General features: G+C 51.4%; 1 protein-coding gene across 2 annotated transcripts in view; it reads left to right on the forward strand.

Moving 5' to 3' along the window:
- Positions 1–17567, forward strand: part of CAPZB (capping actin protein of muscle Z-line subunit beta) — a 76410-nt gene that overhangs the window by 16486 nt on the left and 42357 nt on the right. Inside the window, exon 2 of one of the 2 annotated variants that reach the window (XM_054394803.1) lies at positions 8234–8323. In XM_054394803.1, coding sequence (XP_054250778.1) covers positions 8234–8323 — 90 coding nt within the window. Of the gene's footprint in view, positions 1–8215; positions 8324–17567 lie in introns of those variants that run through there. The other variant, XM_054394802.1, reaches the window with a different exon arrangement.

Here is a 17567-nt window from a genome sequence, read left to right on the forward strand (position 1 = left end):
CTTCACTTTTTTTTTTTTTTTTTAGCTTATCTGTATGTTTTCTGAAAGTTGAGATGCCAACCTGGATGTTCAATTCGGGTAGTTCAGGTGCCAGCCTTGAGCAAAGCTGTTGTGTGAAGCAGCTCAGAGACCTTGGGTTTATCTGCAGGGGCCAGGACATTTTGAGGCCATCTGAAGGGTGGGTGTCAAGAAGTCTCCCTTCAGTGGTGCCCAGGGACAGGACAAAGGGCAGTAGACACAAACTGGAACCCAGAAGGTTCCATCAGCACAGGAGGAGAAAACTCTTTGGTGTGAGGGTGCTGGAGGCCTGGAGCAGGCTGCCCAGAGAGGTTGTGGAGTCTCCTTCTCTGGAGATCTTCCAAACCCACCTTAACACTGTTCTTCCCCATGAGAGTGGTGAGAGCCTGGAATGGGTTGTGCAGGGAGGTGGTTGAGGCTCCATCCCTGGAGGTGTTTAAGGCCAGGCTGGATGAGGCTCTGGCCAGCCTGATCCAGTGTGAGGTGTCCCTGCCCATGGCAGGGGGTTGGAACTGGCTGAGCCTTGTGGTCCCTTCCAACCCTGACTGATTCTAGGATCTGTGAGAGTTGGGGCTGTTCAGCCTGGAGAAGAGAAGGCTCCAGGGAGACTTGAGAGCAGCTTTCCAGTACCTGAAGGGAGCTACAGGAAAGCTGGAGAGGGACTTTTGACAAGGGCTTGGAGTGGTGAGACCAGAGGGAATGGAGTGAGGCTGGAAGAGGGGAGGTTGTGATTGGAGGTGAGGAAGAAATCCTTTCCAGTGAGGGTGGAGAGACACTGGAACAGGTTGCCCAGGGAGGTTGTGGATGTCCCCTCCCTGAAGGTGTTCAAGGCCAGGCTGGATGAGGCCTTGAGCAAGCTGGGCTGGTGGGAGGTGTCCCTGCCCATGGCAGGGGGTGGGAACTGGATGAGCTTTAAGACCCCACTCCTTATTCCCCCTGGGCAGCACAGGCTGAATAATGAATGCTCTTGCTACATGTGTCTGACTTTTTAACCTTAAATCTAACTACTGAAGTGATTTTTAGGTTGCCCAGTCCTCAGCTGGCATCACAGCTGGGCAAGGGGGGTAGGTACAACCATGCCTTGAGTAGAAATGTTCATTTGCTTTGCTGCTGGGAAAGATTTGGTGGCCCTAGTGGCTTCTTTGCCAGAAGAGCCTAAAGTAAGGAGAAGCTGCCACTGCTGTAGCACTGAGCTCCCTTGGCTGGTTTCTCTCTCTGCAGCTGTTAGCTCAGAGCTGTAGTAATACAGAAGTGAAACCAGCCTGTTTTTTTTTTTTTTCTCTTTGAAGGCACTGCCTAACTCTGTTTATGCTAGGCAATAACATAGGCAAATGAGCAGGAGCTATCAGAACAAAGCTGTGAAGATGAGGGAATTAAATCTGCAGGTCTTTGTGCTAAATAGCAGCAAATTCCAGCTGACTGTAGGGCTGGGAGGTGAACTGGAATCTTTTAGCTCCTTTCAAGTGGAGTGGCTCAGCCTTTGAAATGGGGAGAGCTATAGGTTTGGGTAAGCAATCTTCAAACCCAGATATAGGTGAAGTCCTGCAACAGAGTTGTCCAAAACTTGTCACACTATCCCAGTGTGGTGGGAGTTGGACCTCTGGAGATCATCCACTCCATGCCCCCTGCTAATGCAGGGCACCTACAGCAGCTTGCCCAGGAGCACACTGGCCAGGAAGGGTTGGAAGCTCTCCAGACAAGGAGGCTCCACAGCCTCTCTGGGCAGCCTGCTCCAGGCCTCCAGCACCCTCACACCAAAGAATTTTCTCCTTCTGTTCAGATGGAACCTCCTGGGTTCCACTTTGTGCCCATTGCCACTTGGCCTGTCCCTGGGCACCACTGACAGGAGTCTGGCCCCAGCCTCTTGCCCCCCACAGCTCCTTTAGCTCTTGCTGAGCATTGCTCAGATCCCCTCTGGGGCTGCTCTTCTGCAGGCTCTCAGCCCCAGGGCTCTCAGCCTTTGCTCCTCACAGAGCTGCTCCAGGCCCCTCAGCATCTTCAGAGCCTACCCTGGACTCTCTCCAGCAGTTCCCTGTCTTGGTAGAACTGGGGAGCCCAGCAGTGACCCAGGACTCCAGAAGTGGCCTCACCAAGGCAGAGTACAAGGGGAGGAGAACCTCCCTTGACCTGCTGGCCACACTCCATGCAGCCCACTGCCTGCCTTGACCTTGCTGGCTGTGACCAAAGCCTGTGAATCTTTGTGTCTGCACTGAGCTGCACCTGCAGAGGTGCCTTGGAGGAACTGCAGGGTACTGGTGGGTTGTAACTCATCAGATTGCTGGTGTCTGAGAAGAGCAAATGAGCAGTCTCTGATGTGTCTGGTTCTGCTGGTGGCAGTGTCTGAAAAGCTTTAGGTGTGGATCCTGGCTCCTGCTGACTTCATCTCTCAGGTGACAGCTCAGTGCCAGGCACGCTGCAGGCCTGCTTGGGGTTATTACCTTGGCTGGCAGAGCATGTTTGGGTGCCATGCCCTGCAGGGACTGCATGGGGAGCAATTTGCTTGCAGGTTTGCATGCTCTGGGCTGCCTGATGTCAGCAGCACCCAGTATCCTGGCCAGGAGACCAATGCCAGGCACTCCTGTGCCCTGTCCCCTTCATCCCAAGGAGCTGGGGGGTGTTAGGGGATGTGATGAGTGGGAGCCCAAAGGCAGTTCAGTGTTCTGCCTGGTTTCATTCTTGCACTTTGTGTGCCTCTGGGGTTTTATTTGTGTTTTCTGCCCTGGATGCCCTCTGCCCACCCTCAGCTCTCACCACAGTAGGGGTGGAATTGAAGTGTGCAGCTGTCCTGTGCCTCTGCACCTTTCCCCAACTCATTTCTTTTCTGCACTATTTATTTTTATTTGAGCCTCAACACTCTGGGCCAGAGGCCTGTAGCTGTGCTGAGAGAGTTTCTCTGTTGGAAATGAGTTGAGTCAAGAGCTGATTCAGGCAGAGGAGGCTGAACAAACACAACTGCTCCTGTGGACACACTCAAACCATTTCCCCTCTGCTGGTACCATGGGAACACTCCAGCAGAAGCTCAAGTGGAGATTCTAGATAGCCAAACATCTTCAGAGGAAACTTATTAAGGAGCTTTCATCTAAGCTAATATTTTCAGTCTTTGAGATTCCTGTGATCTCTAAACCCTTCAGTGACTTGAGCTGTAATAAAATTTCATTTAGGGTGGCTGCCTGAACTCCCTGCTCCTCCACAGGAGCTCTGTGCTGCACGAAGCAGAGGAATGGTGGAAAACAGCCTCCTCTCAAGTAAACACTAAGCTCATTAAGTCCTGCAGCCTCAAAGAGCTTGGCTAGAGAGCAGCCCAGCCTAGGAGTCAGCCTGTCTAATCACCTCTCAGTGAGCAGGGGGTTGTAAGCCTCTCCATGTCTAAAGGCAAGGATTCTGCACAAGTGTTTTGGCTGGAGGTCTGAGGAAGCCCTGACCTCAGCATGCAGGTTCACAAGAGAACTGAGCAAGGGCAAATCCAAAAGAGGTGAAGTTAAGAGAGGTAGGTTGGGGCTGCCCAAAGAAGGTTGTGGAGTCTCCCTGTCTGGAGACATTCCAAACTCACCTGGATGTGTTCCTGTGTGACCTTCTCTAGGTGATCCTCTTTTGGAGGGGGGATTGGGCTTGATGATCTCCAGAGGTCTCTTCCAACCCCTCTTGTTCTGTGGGGTTGAATGACCTAGATCCTGAGTGCCTGAAGAACACCTTGCTCCTGCACAAGTTGCGTGGAGGCTTTGTGGGATTTTTGAGTGCCACTGATAACTCCCCACTCCCAGTTCTGCAGTGACAGCACAGTGCTCACTCCTGTAAGATCAGAGAACCCTGTGCTGCTCATTTGGCACCTGGGATGTGGTTCCTGTCTCTTAAGGACCTACAGCTGCTCTGAGTGTGAAGGGCTGGTACCAAAGGATGTTTTTTTTGACCACACTTGGTTTTTAGAACCTCACTTCACCTCCAGGGAAAGAAGCAGAAGCAAAAGCTCCTGGCAGAATGACTTCTTCAGTTCTGGAATAGGACACAGAAGATGTATCCAACACTTTGTTCTGTAATCTGTGGGCTTTGTGTTGCCTTTTGACTGTGCCAGCATGGATTGCTCAAGGCTCTGGCCAGCCTGGCCTTGAACACTTCCAGGGAGGTTGTGGATGCCCTCTCCCTGGAGGTGTTCAAAGCCAGGTTGTTTGAGGCCTTGAGCAGGTCCAGTGGAAGGTGTCCCTGCCCATGGCAGGGAGGTTGGAGTAGATGATCTCTGAGGTCCTTTCCAGCCTAAGCCATTCTGTGGTTCTATGATCTCTGCCTTAAACAGATGGTGAATATGTTGCCCTGAATGTGCTCAGTCCAAGTTCCAGTTGGGAACTGGGTGATCTTTAAGGTTCTTTCCAACCTATTCTGTGAAAGTGATAATCTCACCACAGGTTTAAGGACGGAAATAGGCTGCCCCAGGGATGTCCTGGATGCCCCCTCCCTGGAGGTGTTCAAGGCCAGGCTGGATGAGGCCTTGAGCACCCAAACCGAGTTGAGACTCGTCCCAGTCTATGGCAGGGAGGTTGGAGTAGATGATCTCTGAGGTCCCTCCCAACCTGAGCCCTTCTAGGATTCTATGATCTCTGCTTTGAACAGTTGCTGAATATATTGTCCTGAAAGTGTTCATTCCAAGCTGTTTTGGTTAATCCATAAAACATTCCCAGTGGAGAGGCTTCATTCAGCAGCTATCCCAGACCTGTTGCACTGTACAACACTTCCTCTGGGGCTGCAGCTTCAGTGCTGGTTTTTAGCATCATCTTTCCCTAGGTTTTTTGTTGTTGTTTTGGTGTTTTTTTTTGGGGGTGTTTTTTTTTTTTTTTTTTTTTGTCTATTAAACAATTCCAGCTGGTAGAGGAGGATGGAGCACTTCCCTAAGTGTTCCCACGATCCCAAAGTGAGGAGCACGACCTTGTGACCATGTGCCAGCTTTCCTTCCTTGATGTAAGAGATAGCAGGAGGTAAAGACAATATGTGGTCAGAAAGAGCTCCTGCCTGAGCTTGGCTGCTGGAGCTGGGCAGGCCTGGGCCATCCAGGCAGGACCTTTCTCAGGGGGCTGAAAGGTTACTAGCAAAACAGATGAGTTGGTTTCCCTTCCCCTGAACGTGGGATGAAGGTAAGTAAAAAGATTTGAAAAATCATGGGCAGCACTTTTTGTGCATGAATATCCCAGAATCCCAGGGTGGTGGGGTTGGAAGGGACCTCTGGAGATCATCCACTCCAATCCCTTTGCTAAAGCAGGGCACCCACAGCTGCTTGCCCAGGAGCACAATGGGCAGGGGGGGTTGGAAGCTCTCCACACAAGGAGACTCCACAACCTCTCTGGGCAGCCTGCTCCAGGGTTCAGCACCCTCACACCAAGCAAATTTCTGCTCCTGTTCAGATGGAACCTCCTGGGTTCCACTTTGTGCCCATTGCCCCTTGGCCTGTCCCTGGGCACCACTGAGCAGAGTCTGGCCCCAGCCTCTTGTCCCCCACAGCTCCTTTAGCTCTTGCTGAGCGTTGCTCAGATTCCCTCTGGAGCTGCTCTTCTCCAGGCTCTCAGCCCAGGCTCTCAGCCTTAAATGTGGTGATAGTTCAGGGATCAGTTTGGGGTTGCTTTCCAGAAGAAATAACTTCAGACTCATTTCAGCCAAGGATTTGCTTGTCACCTTATCCAAGTATTTGCAGCCCAGAGAGCCAAGCAGAGCCTGGGCTGCAGCAGGAGAAGTGTGGCCAGCAGGGCCAGGGAGGTGATTCTCCCTCTCTGCTCAGCTCTGCTGAGACCACTCCTGGAGTACTGCATCCAGTTCTGGAGCCTCTGTTCCAAGAGGGCTATGGAGATGCTGGAAGGTGTCCAGGGAAGGGTCACCAGGATGAGCAGAGGGCTGGAGCTGCTCTGCTATGAGGACAGACTGAGAGAGTTGGGGCTGTTCAGTCTGGAGAAGAGAAGGCTCTGAAGTGACCTTCTTGTGGCCTTCCAGGATCTGAAGGGGGCTCCAAGAAAGCTGGGGAGGGACTTTTTAGGATCCCAGGTAGTGACAGGACTAGGGGGAATGGAATAAAGCTGGAAGTGGGGAGATTCAGGCTGGATGTGAGGAAGAAGTTCTTCCCCATGAGAGTGGTGAGAGCCTGGAATGGGTTGTGCAGGGAGGTGGTTGAGGTTCCATCCCTGGAGGTGTTTGCAGCCAGGCTGGATGAGGCTCTGGCCAGCCTGCTCCAGTGTGAGGTGTCCCTGCCCATGGCAGGGGGGTTGGAACTGGCTGAGCCTTGAGGTCCCTTCCAACCCTGACTGATTCTAGGATTTAAAGAGCCTGGGGAGGTTTGTGTTACTTGAATGTGTCCTTCAGTGACAGCTGTCATAGCCTTCTGCTCTTGGGCTCAGTTCATCCTGCTGCTTTTCAGGAGATTATTGCAGACACATGGAAGTTGAATCCTGGTTGTCCAGGGAGGTTGTGGATGTCCCCTGCCTGGAGGTGTTCAAGGCCAGGCTGGATGAGGCCTTGAGCAAGCTGGGCTGGTGGGAGGTGTCCCTGCCCATGGCAGGGGGTTGGAACTGGATCATCTTGAAGGTCCCTTCCAACCTAAGCTGTTCTATGGATCTCTGAATGAGGAATCCATCTCTAATCTCCCCAGCCCAGGCTGTCTGACTTGCTGGCTGTTAAATATTTCTCTTTTGCAAGGGAAGGGGCAGTTCCTGTTCAGAAGAGCTTTGGTAATGGCTGTGCCCTGAGCTGAGCTCTCTCCTTTCTTCATTGCTAGGGTATGGCTTAATTGCAGGAAACTTTGCTTCCTGTTTCTCCCTGACCCCGGGGGCTGCCATGAATAATGTGATAAAATAACTACTTGAGTTTGGAAGGCTTTAAACAAAACGTTTGGAGCTTGGCAGAAAGCAGGAGGAGAGAAATGAAAGCTGAAGTTGTTGCATCTGGGTGGCAAAAAGAAGCAAGGGAGGGGAAGAAGCAGTGCAAACAAACTCTGTGCTTCAGCTGCCTGCTGATCAGAGGAACTTGGGCACTCTCAGGCTTGCAGGAAGGTGTCTGTTTATATCTGTTGGTGAGCAGGAGAGCTAAAGGTTATGTCCAGGACATGGTTCAGCTCCTCAGGTGTCTGTGGTAATGTCTGTTGCATGTTTTCTGACTCCCAAGTGAAGTTTAAGGGGTGGGTTTTGTGTGTGAGTGTCAGAACTGGATATAAGAGCAGCTGCAATAAACTCTTTGGATTATTCATAGATCCACAGAATGGGTTGGGTTGGAAGGGACCTTCAAGGTCATCCAGTTCCAACCCCCTGCCATGGGCAGGGACACCTCCCCCCAGCCCAGCTTGCTCAAGGTCTCATCCAGCCTGGCCCTGAACACCTCCAGGGAGAGGACATCTACAGGCTCCCTGGGCAACCTGTGCCAGTGTCTCAATGCCTTCATTGGAAAGAATTTCTTCCTCATCTCCAGTCTCAATCTCCCCTCCTCCTGTCACTCCAAGCCCTTATCAAAAGTCCCTTCCCAGCTCTCCTGGAGCCCCTTCAGGTATTGTAAGGTTGCTCTAAAGCCTCCTGGAGCCTTCTCTTCTCCAGGCTGAACAGCCCCAACTCTCCCAGCCTGTCTCCATAGGGGAGGTGCTGCAACCCTCTGGTCCTTATGGTGCTGTGATTTCTCCAAATAACTCCAGTCCCTGATTCCCCAGTTACAGGCAGCTTTTGGTGTGTGTTTTGTAACAAGAAGGCAATATTGGATCATCCTTTGTGTGTGTTCCTTTCTGCTTTTTGATACAACTGAAGCACAGGGAGAGAGAGCTCAGTGCTGGAGCAGAATTTGCCTTGGATGCTGCTTATCTCCAGCTGAATGGCACAATACAAATGAGGAAGTGTAAAAACTGCCTGGGGAGGAGGAACTTTCAGTTCCCTAACCCAGACTGTGATGGAGATTAGCCTGGAAAAAACATGCATGAAACATTGGAAGCAGGGTTTGATGAGGGGAGGACTGGAGTCCTCTCCATCAGCAGCACCACACCAGTTGTGGTGCTTAAATCCCTCCTCTGGAAAACTCTTTCGCCACTAACCCATGACCAAATGGTGCTGGACTTGATGGGAATCTCTTTGTAGTGATACCAGAACATGCTGCTGCTCATAAGGAGGAGCTGTATCTCCTATCAGTCGGCAAGCAGTGCAGCTGTTGGGTGGGAATGTGATGTGTTCCCTGGCCCCTTTGTGACAGGAGGATGTCCTTGTCTCTGCAGAGTGACCAGCAGCTGGATTGTGCCTTGGATTTGATGAGGCGCCTGCCTCCGCAGCAGATAGAGAAGAATCTCAGTGACCTCATCGACTTGGTAAGTGTGGGATGCTCTGAGCTGGGTGTAAAGAAGGTCTGGTATGTGAGAACACTTCCTGATTCACCTGGGAGGTGTGGTGGTTTGTTTCTCTCCCTGTCAGACAGCAATTGCCCAAACAATGCCAGGAATCCAGGTGTTTGTTTTGGGCTGAGCCGACAGGTTTGAACTACTCTGTGTGTGCTCAGACAGCCTTTGGATGAGGGGTCATTAGCAGCTGTCTTGAAGTAATCACCAGCTTGGAGGCTGCTGTTTAGTGAAAGTAGTTTGGAGCAGTTCACACAAGGTTGATGGATGGCTTTGTCTCTTGATAAACTCCCTGGCTGGTTGTAGTTTGACACAGGGCTCCTGTGGTAGGTGCTTCAAAGAGAGCTGCTGAGACAATCCTAGAGTGGTCCGGGTTGGAAGGGACCTCCAAAGCTCATCCAGTCCAACCTCCCTGCACTCAGCAGGGACATCCCCAACTAGCTCAGGCTGCCCAGAGCCCTGTCCAGCCTCACCTTGAATATCTCCAGGGATGGAGCCCAAACCACCTCCCTGGGCAACCTGTTGCAGTGTTCCACCACCCTCATAGTGAAGAACTTCTTCCTGACATCCAACCTAAATCTGCTCTGCTCTAGTCTGAAGCCATTGCCCCTGGTCCTGTCCCTGCAGGCCTTTGCACACAGTCTCTCTCCAGCCTTCCTGTAGGTCCCCTTCAGGTCCTGGCAGGCTGCTGTTAGATCTCCCTGGAGCCTCCTCTTCTCCAGGCTGAACACCCCCAGCTCCCTCAACCTGTCCTCATAGCAGAGCTTCCCCATGCCATCCTCCATCCCAGGGCAGCCAGCATCCTCATTCCCTGGCCCCAGGATCTCTAGAGGAAGGAGGAGGAGCCTCTGCTAAACTTTCTTGTTTCCTGGTGACAGAGGAACCATAATGGCACCACACAACATCACCTTTACAGCCCTGGCTTCCCAATCCTCCCAGCACTCACAGTTCCTGTGAATCCCACAGGTCCTGGCAGGCTGCTGTTAGGTCTCCCCAGAGCCTCCTCTTCTCCAGGCTGAACACCCCCAGCTCCCTCAGCCTGTCCTCATAGCAGAGGTGCTCCAATATGGCTCTGGAGAGCACCCAAATCTATTTCTGCTTTATGCTGTAGCAGGTGTTCTGCAGTCAGTGAGTATCCAAAAGAACCTCACACCCTGGCCAGCAGTGCCCAGTTACCTGCTTGGCTCTGTTTGCCTTCTCTCACAGAATCCATTGGGTTGGAAGGGCTCTTCCAAGGTCCAACCAGATCAGGTTGCTGAGGGCCTCCATCAAATCTGGCCTTGAATGTCTATAACCTGCTGGTGAAGGAAACTTAGCTGCAGGAGGATGCTCTTTACTAGCTGCACAGCCTGTGAGGCACAGCTGGGTTATAACAGACTGGCTACTGTCAGCTGGCCTTCAGAACAGTCTGTGGCAGGGTGTGACTCAAGGCATTGCTAATGTAGGGACCTAATCTCTACAGATCCTACTCGATGGGTGGCTGGGAAAACTTGTTTCAATTGTGCAGGCTAAATAGATGGCTTATTTCTGACCAGAGCTGCTAAATTTTGGCAGACAGAGAGCACTGAGGCTGGGACAGGGCTGTTAGACCTTTGAATTGAGTCTTTCCTCCTGTCTGTAGTGAGAAGGACATGGAACTGTTTGAGCAGGTCCAGAGGTGGCCATGAAGAATGATGATCAGAGGGGCTGGAGAACCTCTGCTGTGGGGACAGGCTGAGAGAGTTGGGGTTGTGCAGCCTGGAGAAGAGGAGAAGGCTCCAGGGAGACCTTAGAGCAGCCTTTCAGGACCTGAAGGGGCTACAGGAGAGCTGGGGAGGGTATTATTTCTAGTGTGAGGTGTCCCTGCCCATGGCAGGGGGGGTTGGAACTAGATGATCCTTGTGGTCCCTTCCAACCCTGACTGATTCTATGATTCTATGATTTTGATAAGGCCTTGGAGTACCAGGATGAGGGACAATGACTTTGAGCTGGAGAAGGGCAGATTGAGACTGGAGATGAGGCAGAAATTCTTTCCAGTGAGGGTGGGGAGACACTGGAACAGGTTGCCCAGGGAGGCTGTGGATGTTCCCTCCCTGGAGGTGTTCAAGGCCAGGCTGGATGAGGCCTTGAGCAAGCTGGGCTGGGGGGAGGTGTCCCTGCCCATGGCAGGGGGGTTGGAACTGGATGATCTTGAAGGTCCCTTCCAACCCAACCCATTCTGTGATAAATGATAAATCCATTTGGCTTCTCTCTCCACACTGCTCCCAGCTTTTTGGATCACATCCCTTTTTCTGTGACAGGGCTGGATACTATGCATGATGCTGGCAAACCTTGTCTGAGAGCCCCTAAAACTCTCAAGGGTCTGCACACAGCAGCTATTTGAATTAGTGCCTTTTAATTTAAACTGTTTATATCATGTGTGAGCTGTTTGTCTTCTTCATGTGCAGGAGAGCAGCTGCTTACAAATCTAGGTAGGGAGATTCTTAAGTGTTGAAGCTGCTTGGGAGGAAGTTCCATGGTCATAAAAGCTGTGGCTGGCTTAGATTTCCCAAACTCTGTTAAATCCTGCTTTTGGCTGCATAAGTCAGGGTCCAGGTGAGAAAGCTTCATGGGTCAGGAGAGAAAGTACTCCCTGCAGGAAGGGATGGAAAGCATTTAGTAATTGGCTCCATCTGCGTCACCAAAACCCTTGGCAACCTCAAGTGTCCCATTTGTGGAGGTGGGACACAGAATAAGTCAGTCCTTGATGTGAGCTGGTGCAGCATGGTTGGCTTTCTGATGAGACCTGGAGGGCTGCAGGGCTTGAGCAGCCCCAAGGAGCCTTCAGAAGGAGTTGTTTGGGGAGCTGTGGTGAGCTTGGCTGTGTGATTGGTATGAAGGGTTTTTAATGAGTTGGAAAATTGCTGGGTAGCTCTACATGTTGGGATTAGCTCTGGATGGTGCTCATTAGTGCTCTCCATGCTTTCCATCAGCAACACGCTGGCTGGGCTTCTTTTCATGGTGGGAGTGTGACATGAACCAGAGCAGCTGAAATGAGGCTTGGGTAGGAGGGGAGGGTCTGTGTGATTCCCACACTGGTGATTGCAGTCCCTCCTTGGAGGCAGAGATGAAACAATTGGTTCAGTCCAGTGTGGTTTCCTCCTTGTTGAGACATCTGTAGGCCTCTGCTGCAGCCTCTCAGCCTGAGCTCCACAAGACTGAAGTCTCCACTCAGGCAAGAGCAGTGTGTGCACTGTCACCTGTAAGACTTCCAAAACCAACAGAAGCCAGACTCCAGCAAACAGATTTTTGACCTTTTGGGGCAAGTTTCATCCAAACCTCTACAGCTGACTTTTTTTTTAATTCTGTTTCCTGTGCTGTTACCAGACAATAACCTCCTTGAAGTAAAAGGGCAGGCTCCAAAGGCATGGCAGGCATGAGCAGGCTCACTCCATTTGGGGGGGAGTTATGGAAGATGGCACCTTGACTTCTGCTGCCTCCTTGCTTGGTTTCATAGAATGCTTTGGGTTGGAGGGGACCTTGAAGATCATCCAATTCCAACCTCCCTGCCACGGGCAGGGACACCTCCCACTGGCCCAGCTTGCTCAAGGTCTTATCCAACCTGGCCTTGAACACCTCCAGGGACCCTGGGCAACCTGTTCCAGTGTTTCCCCACCCTCACTGGAAAGAATTTCTTCCTCATCTCCAGTCTCAATCTCCCCTCTTCCAACGCAAAGCCATTTCCCCTCATTCTGTCACTCTAAGCCCTTGTAAAAAGTCCTTCCCCAGCTTTCTTGTAGCTCCCTTCAGGTACTGGCAGGCTGCTCTAAGGTCTCCCTGGAGCCTTCTTTTCTCCAGGCTGCCCAACTCTTGCAGACATCTCCTTCTCAGGCTGGTATTGCTGCAGGGAGGTATAACCACAGCAACTTCCCTCCCTGAGATACCTCTTACTCCATCAGAGCCATACTCTGCAGCTTTTTCTTTTTTTTTTTTGCAGAAGAGCATCTTGGTGCCAGCAGCAGTGGATGGTCCATGTTCAAGACTGTCCATTGCTGCCCCCAAGTGTTGGGCTGGCAGGGGAAAGGCTCCAAACTTGACCATGAAGTAAAAAGGTGGATGGAAGAAGAGAATTTTTGGGTCACTGGCCCTCATCAGACCAGACACTTCTCACTCATTAGCAGAGCAGTTTGTGGTTTGCCCTTTTACCACATCTGTTGTTACATTTCTTTTTTCCAGGCTATCCAGTGTTCAATTAGAGCTCATTAGAGACTTTGTCAATCACAGGAGTCCACAGGTCCTGCCTGAAAGAAGCTGTGCATGGTGCTGGTGATGTGCCTTGGTGTGGAATGCCTGCCCTGGTTGGAATTCAGTTAGTCTTTATTTGTAAACAGACTGCTGTGGGAGGCTGTCAGAATCTACAAGAGAGCTTCTAAATCTCCCCCAAAAAAGAGAGTGTGGCTTGGGCAGCTACCTTCTTAAGGAGCACTCCTGGAAATTGGAATCATTCTCCTTGTGGCTCTTTTCTTTCCAGTGAGGGTAGGGAGACACTGGCACAGGTTGCCCAGGGAGGTTGTGGATGCCTCATCCCTAGAGGTGTTCAAGGCCAGGCTGGATGAAGCCTTGAGCAAGCTGGGCTGGTGGGGAGCTGTCCCTGCCCATGGCAGGGGGTTGGAACTGGATGACCTTGAAGGTCCCTTCCAACCCAACCCATTCTGTGGATCAATGAAGTTCTGCTGCCATGGAAGAATTGCAACTTGGCTTCTTTGTAGACAGAGCAGGCAGTAACTTCCCTGGTGGTGTTTCAAGGCTCTGTTTGCAATTACAGCTCTGGGAGGTGATCATCTTTGCTTTCTCATCACAGGAGAATGTGTTAGTTTTCAGAAAGTCCCAGAGTGATGAAACTCAAAATGGATAAACTTCAGAGTCTGAAATGTTTACACAATATTCAGGACCTTGCTTGATGGAGCTGATGTGCCTCCAGGCAGGCAAGGCTCAGATCTGCTCCCATGCCTTGAAGTGAAGGTCTCTGAAGATGGAGAATTCATCCCCAGGAAAACTGCACAGACCATAAAGAACATGAGAACGTGACTGGAAGCTTTTTGTGCTTTGAGTCCAAGAGCCTAAGCAGTGTGCAGTGCTGGGCAGAAAGATAAAATAATTGAATGCAGATGGCATGCTGAATATCTAGGGAGGGTGGAAGAGGCTTGGAAACGAAATCAGACCCAGGGAAAACTTGAAAATGGTGGAAGCAGAAGTGCATTGAGAGCATGGAATCAGTCAGGGTTGGAAGGGACCACAAGGATCATCTAGTTCCAACCCCCCCTGCCATGGGCAGGGACACCTCATGGTCTCCAAGCTGAGTTTTTGACTTGAGTTCTTCCTGGACTTGCTGACCTGTGTGACAAGCTCAAAGCCACCAGCAGCCAGTCAGGTTTCTAAGGATTTTTGACTTTGGCTGCCTGAGAAAATTTATGGCTGTTGAGAGCCAGTTTTCCATGAGATGAGTGACTGTAAGCAGGAGCTTTTCCAGCTAGAAAAGATATTACCTCTGGGTATCTTGATGGCAATTGGAGATAGCAATTAATATATGCAAATTATTAATGTGATGCTTGGCTTAGGGCTACCAGCCCCACTTAGTGCAGGACATTGTGAAAGTGAATTTCACTTCTGGCTCCAGAATCACTTAGTCTTTGAGGTGTGGTGTTTTTTTTTTTTTTTTTTTTTTAAGCCTAATCTATACCTTTTTTGTTTCCAGACCCTTAAAATGCCTCTTTAAATACCTCTAAAGGAGGGGGTGTGGGGATTGCTTGGGGAGCCTGGATCCCAATTAGAAACCTCTTTTAAAGATGGGGAGAAGCTGGGATACAGAAGTGTTGTTGCTGGATATCTCCAACACCAGCTGGACTCCTGACACAACCAGTCAAGAATTCCCAAGATATTGATACACTCTGATGGCTTCTGGGATTTGGGGCTGGTAATGAAATACAGAAGCCTTCAGCTGCAGGTCACTAGGCACAGTCCAGGGCACTCTGGCTATGCCTGCCAGATGGCTACCTTCTGTTTCTCAGGGAGCTAGGGGATGGCGGGTCTAGCAAAAGCCCTCTTTAATCCAGCAAGTCTCAGGGAGAGTGGCAAGCATCCTGGTTTGGGAACAGCACTCACCTTTGGGAGCTTTGAAATGTAGCTCCTTGAGCTGAGTTGAGCAATTCTGTAATTACTCTACCATTGCTGCTCTGACATCACTAATGAGGCCAGCTTGGATCCTGCTGGCATTTGCCTTCTGCCAGAAAAATTGCCTTAAACTTGGTTCTTGCAGAGCAGGAATCCATAGATCCATGGAATGGGTTGGGTTGGAAGGGATTTTAGAGATCATCCAAGTTCCAGCCCTGTGCCATGGGCAGGGACACCTCCCACCAGCCCAGGTTGCTCAAGGCCTCATCCAGCCTGGCCTTGAACACCTCCAGGGAGGGAGCATCCACAGCCTCCCTGGGCAACCTGTTCCAGTGTCTCACCACCCTCACTCTAAAGTATTTCTTCCTAATCTCCAGTCTAAATCTCCCCTCTTCAAGCTTCAATCCATTCCCCCTCATGCTCTTGTCAAAAGTCCCTCCCCAGCTCCCCTTCAGGTACTGGAAGGCTGCTCTAAGGTCCCCTTGGAGCCTTCTCTTTTCCAGGCTGAACAGCCCCAACTCTCTCAGCCTGTCCCTGTAGGGGAGGTTCTCCAGCCCTCTGATCATCTTCATGGCCTGCTCTGGCCTTTCTCCATGTCCTTCTTGTGCAGGGGGCAGCAGAGCTGGAAGCAGTTCTCCAGCTGAATTGTCAGCAGAGCAGAGGGGCAGAATCCCCTCCCTTGTCTTGCTGCTCAGACTTCTGATGCAGCCCAGGACTTGGTCACCTTCTGTGCTGCCAGTGCCCCTTGCTGGCTCATGGTGAGTTTTCCATCAGCTGACACCTCCAAATCCTTCTCCTTGAGACCACTCTGGAGCCACTCCTCACCCAGCCAGGACTCATGCTTGAATTCAACACAACTACTTTATTATAGCTGAGTTGTTTCCAATAGCAACTCCATCTGGGCTTGAACACAAGAGTGCACTGAAGTGTCACTTCATAAAGAAAGGCTTGAAGGATGTGTGGCCCTTGGACATCATCTGAGGGATCCAGTGAAGGTTTAGCAGTGTGTGGATTTGTGGGAGTGACTCTGCCTGGTGGTTTCAGGCCCAAGCTGAGTGGAGCCAGGCTTCCTCCTTGAGTTTCCACAACATCCGTTGGGCCCTGCCTATGTTCTGCAGGAACAGGAAATTCTGAGGCTGGGGAATGACTCAGGAAAAAAAAAATAGGATAATAGTGTAGTAGATGTTGGCCTGGAGGGGAAGGGTCTGAGCTGGAAGGGGGGAAGGGTCTGAGCTGGAAGGGGAGAAGGGTCTGAGCTGGAGGAGGGGAAGGGTCTGAGCTGGAAGGGGGGAAGGGTCTGAGCTGGAAGAGGGGAAGGGTCTGAGCTGGAAGAGGGGAAGGGTCTGAGCTGGAAGAGGGGAAGGGTCTGAGCTGGAAGGGGGGAAGGGTCTGAGCTGGAAGGGGGGAAGGGTCTGAGCTGGAGGAGGGGAAGGGTCTGAGCTGGAAGAGGGGAAGGGTCTGAGCTGGAAGGGGGGAAGGGTCTGAGCTGGAAGGGGGGAAGGGTCTGAGCTGGAGGAGGGGAAGGGTCTGAGCTGGAAGGGGGGAAGGGTCTGAGCTGGAGGGGGGGAAGGGTCTGAGCTGGAGGGGGGGAAGGGTCTGAGCTGGAAGGGGGGAAGGGTCTGAGCTGGAAGGGGGGAAGGGTCTGAGCTGGAGGGGGGGAAGGGTCTGAGCTGGAGGGGAGGTCCTGTGCCAAAAGGGGAGAGCCCTGGGTACCTCACAAGGGCTCTTCACTGGAGCCCCCAAGTGATGTGGGCAGTGGTTTTGTCCCCTTCTGGAGTGATGTCACTTGGCTTAGAGAAATAAAACCAGGGCTTGAAGAGTTCACATGCAATTAAAAGATTCATTTTCCTGTGGGGCTGTGGCTTTTAATTAAAAACTGCTCTGCTCCCATGTGTGTTCAGATACCTGCATCTTAATAGGCATGAATTCAGAGGACAAATGGATCTGAATGCCTTCTGTCCTGATCTTTTGAAGCTTGCTGTTTCTTCCTTCTGATTCTTGAAGGGGGAAAAAAAAAGATGTAAATGTGTTTCAGCTGTCATTCAGCTGCATTGGAGCAGAGCTTTCCAGTGTGTAAGGTTCCTGTGGAGGTCAGCACAGGCTGACCTCTGAATAAACATAGAAGAAGGCAGTTTCCAAGGGCAGAACCTCAGAGCTGTTCTGCTTTTAAACATGAATCATTGCAGTCAGGGCTGGAGAAGAAAGCAATCACATTGGTGTGCTCAAGTTGAGTGGCTCAGAAGCCAAAATCTGAACTCCTGAACGTGTAAGGTGCAGAACTTGATGTGGTGCAGCCAGCATGATCAAAGCAAGGATGTGGAGTGTGTGTAAGACAAAGAAAAATAGAATGGTTCAGGCTGGAAGGGACCTCAGAGATCATCTGCTCCAACCTCCCCACCATGGGCAGGGACACCTCTCAGCTAGACTCAGCTGCTCAAGGCCTCATCCAGCCTGGCCTTGAACACCCCCAGGCAGGAGGCATCCACAGCCTCCCTAGGCAGCCTGTTCCAGAGTCTCACCACCCTCACACTGAAGAACTTCTTCCTCAGCTCCACTCTAACCCTGTTCTCCCTCAGCTTCAAACCATTCCTCCTTGGCCTGGCTCAGACACCCTCATGAAAAGTCCCTCTGCAGCCTTCCTGTAGGCTGTCTTCAGGTGTTGGAAGGCAGCTCTAAGGTCCCCCTGGAGTCTTCTCCTCTCCAGGCTGCACACCCCCAGCTCCCTCAGCCTGTGCTCACAGCAGAGCTGCTCCAGCCCTTGGATCATCTTTGTGGCATCCTCTGGACTCTCTCCAGCAGCTCTGTGTCCTTCTCCTGCTGGGGACCCCAGAACTGGAGGCAGGATTGGAGGTGAGGTCTGAGCAGAGCAGGGTGAAGGGGGCAGGATCCCCTCTCTTTCCCTGTTTCCCACACTCCTCTTGATGCAGGCCAGGACACCACTGGCTTTCTGGGCTGCATGAGCTGGCTCCTGTTGATGAGGAGCCAACAAACTGCTCTTGTTTCTTCTGAACTTTATTTTTTTTTTAGGTGCTTGTTTAATCACAGTAAAAAAAACTAAATCAGAATCAATTGTTTCAGTGAGAATAAT

This window comes from Indicator indicator, chromosome 32, assembly GCF_027791375.1.
Source record: "Indicator indicator isolate 239-I01 chromosome 32, UM_Iind_1.1, whole genome shotgun sequence".
NCBI lineage: Eukaryota > Metazoa > Chordata > Aves > Piciformes > Indicatoridae > Indicator > Indicator indicator.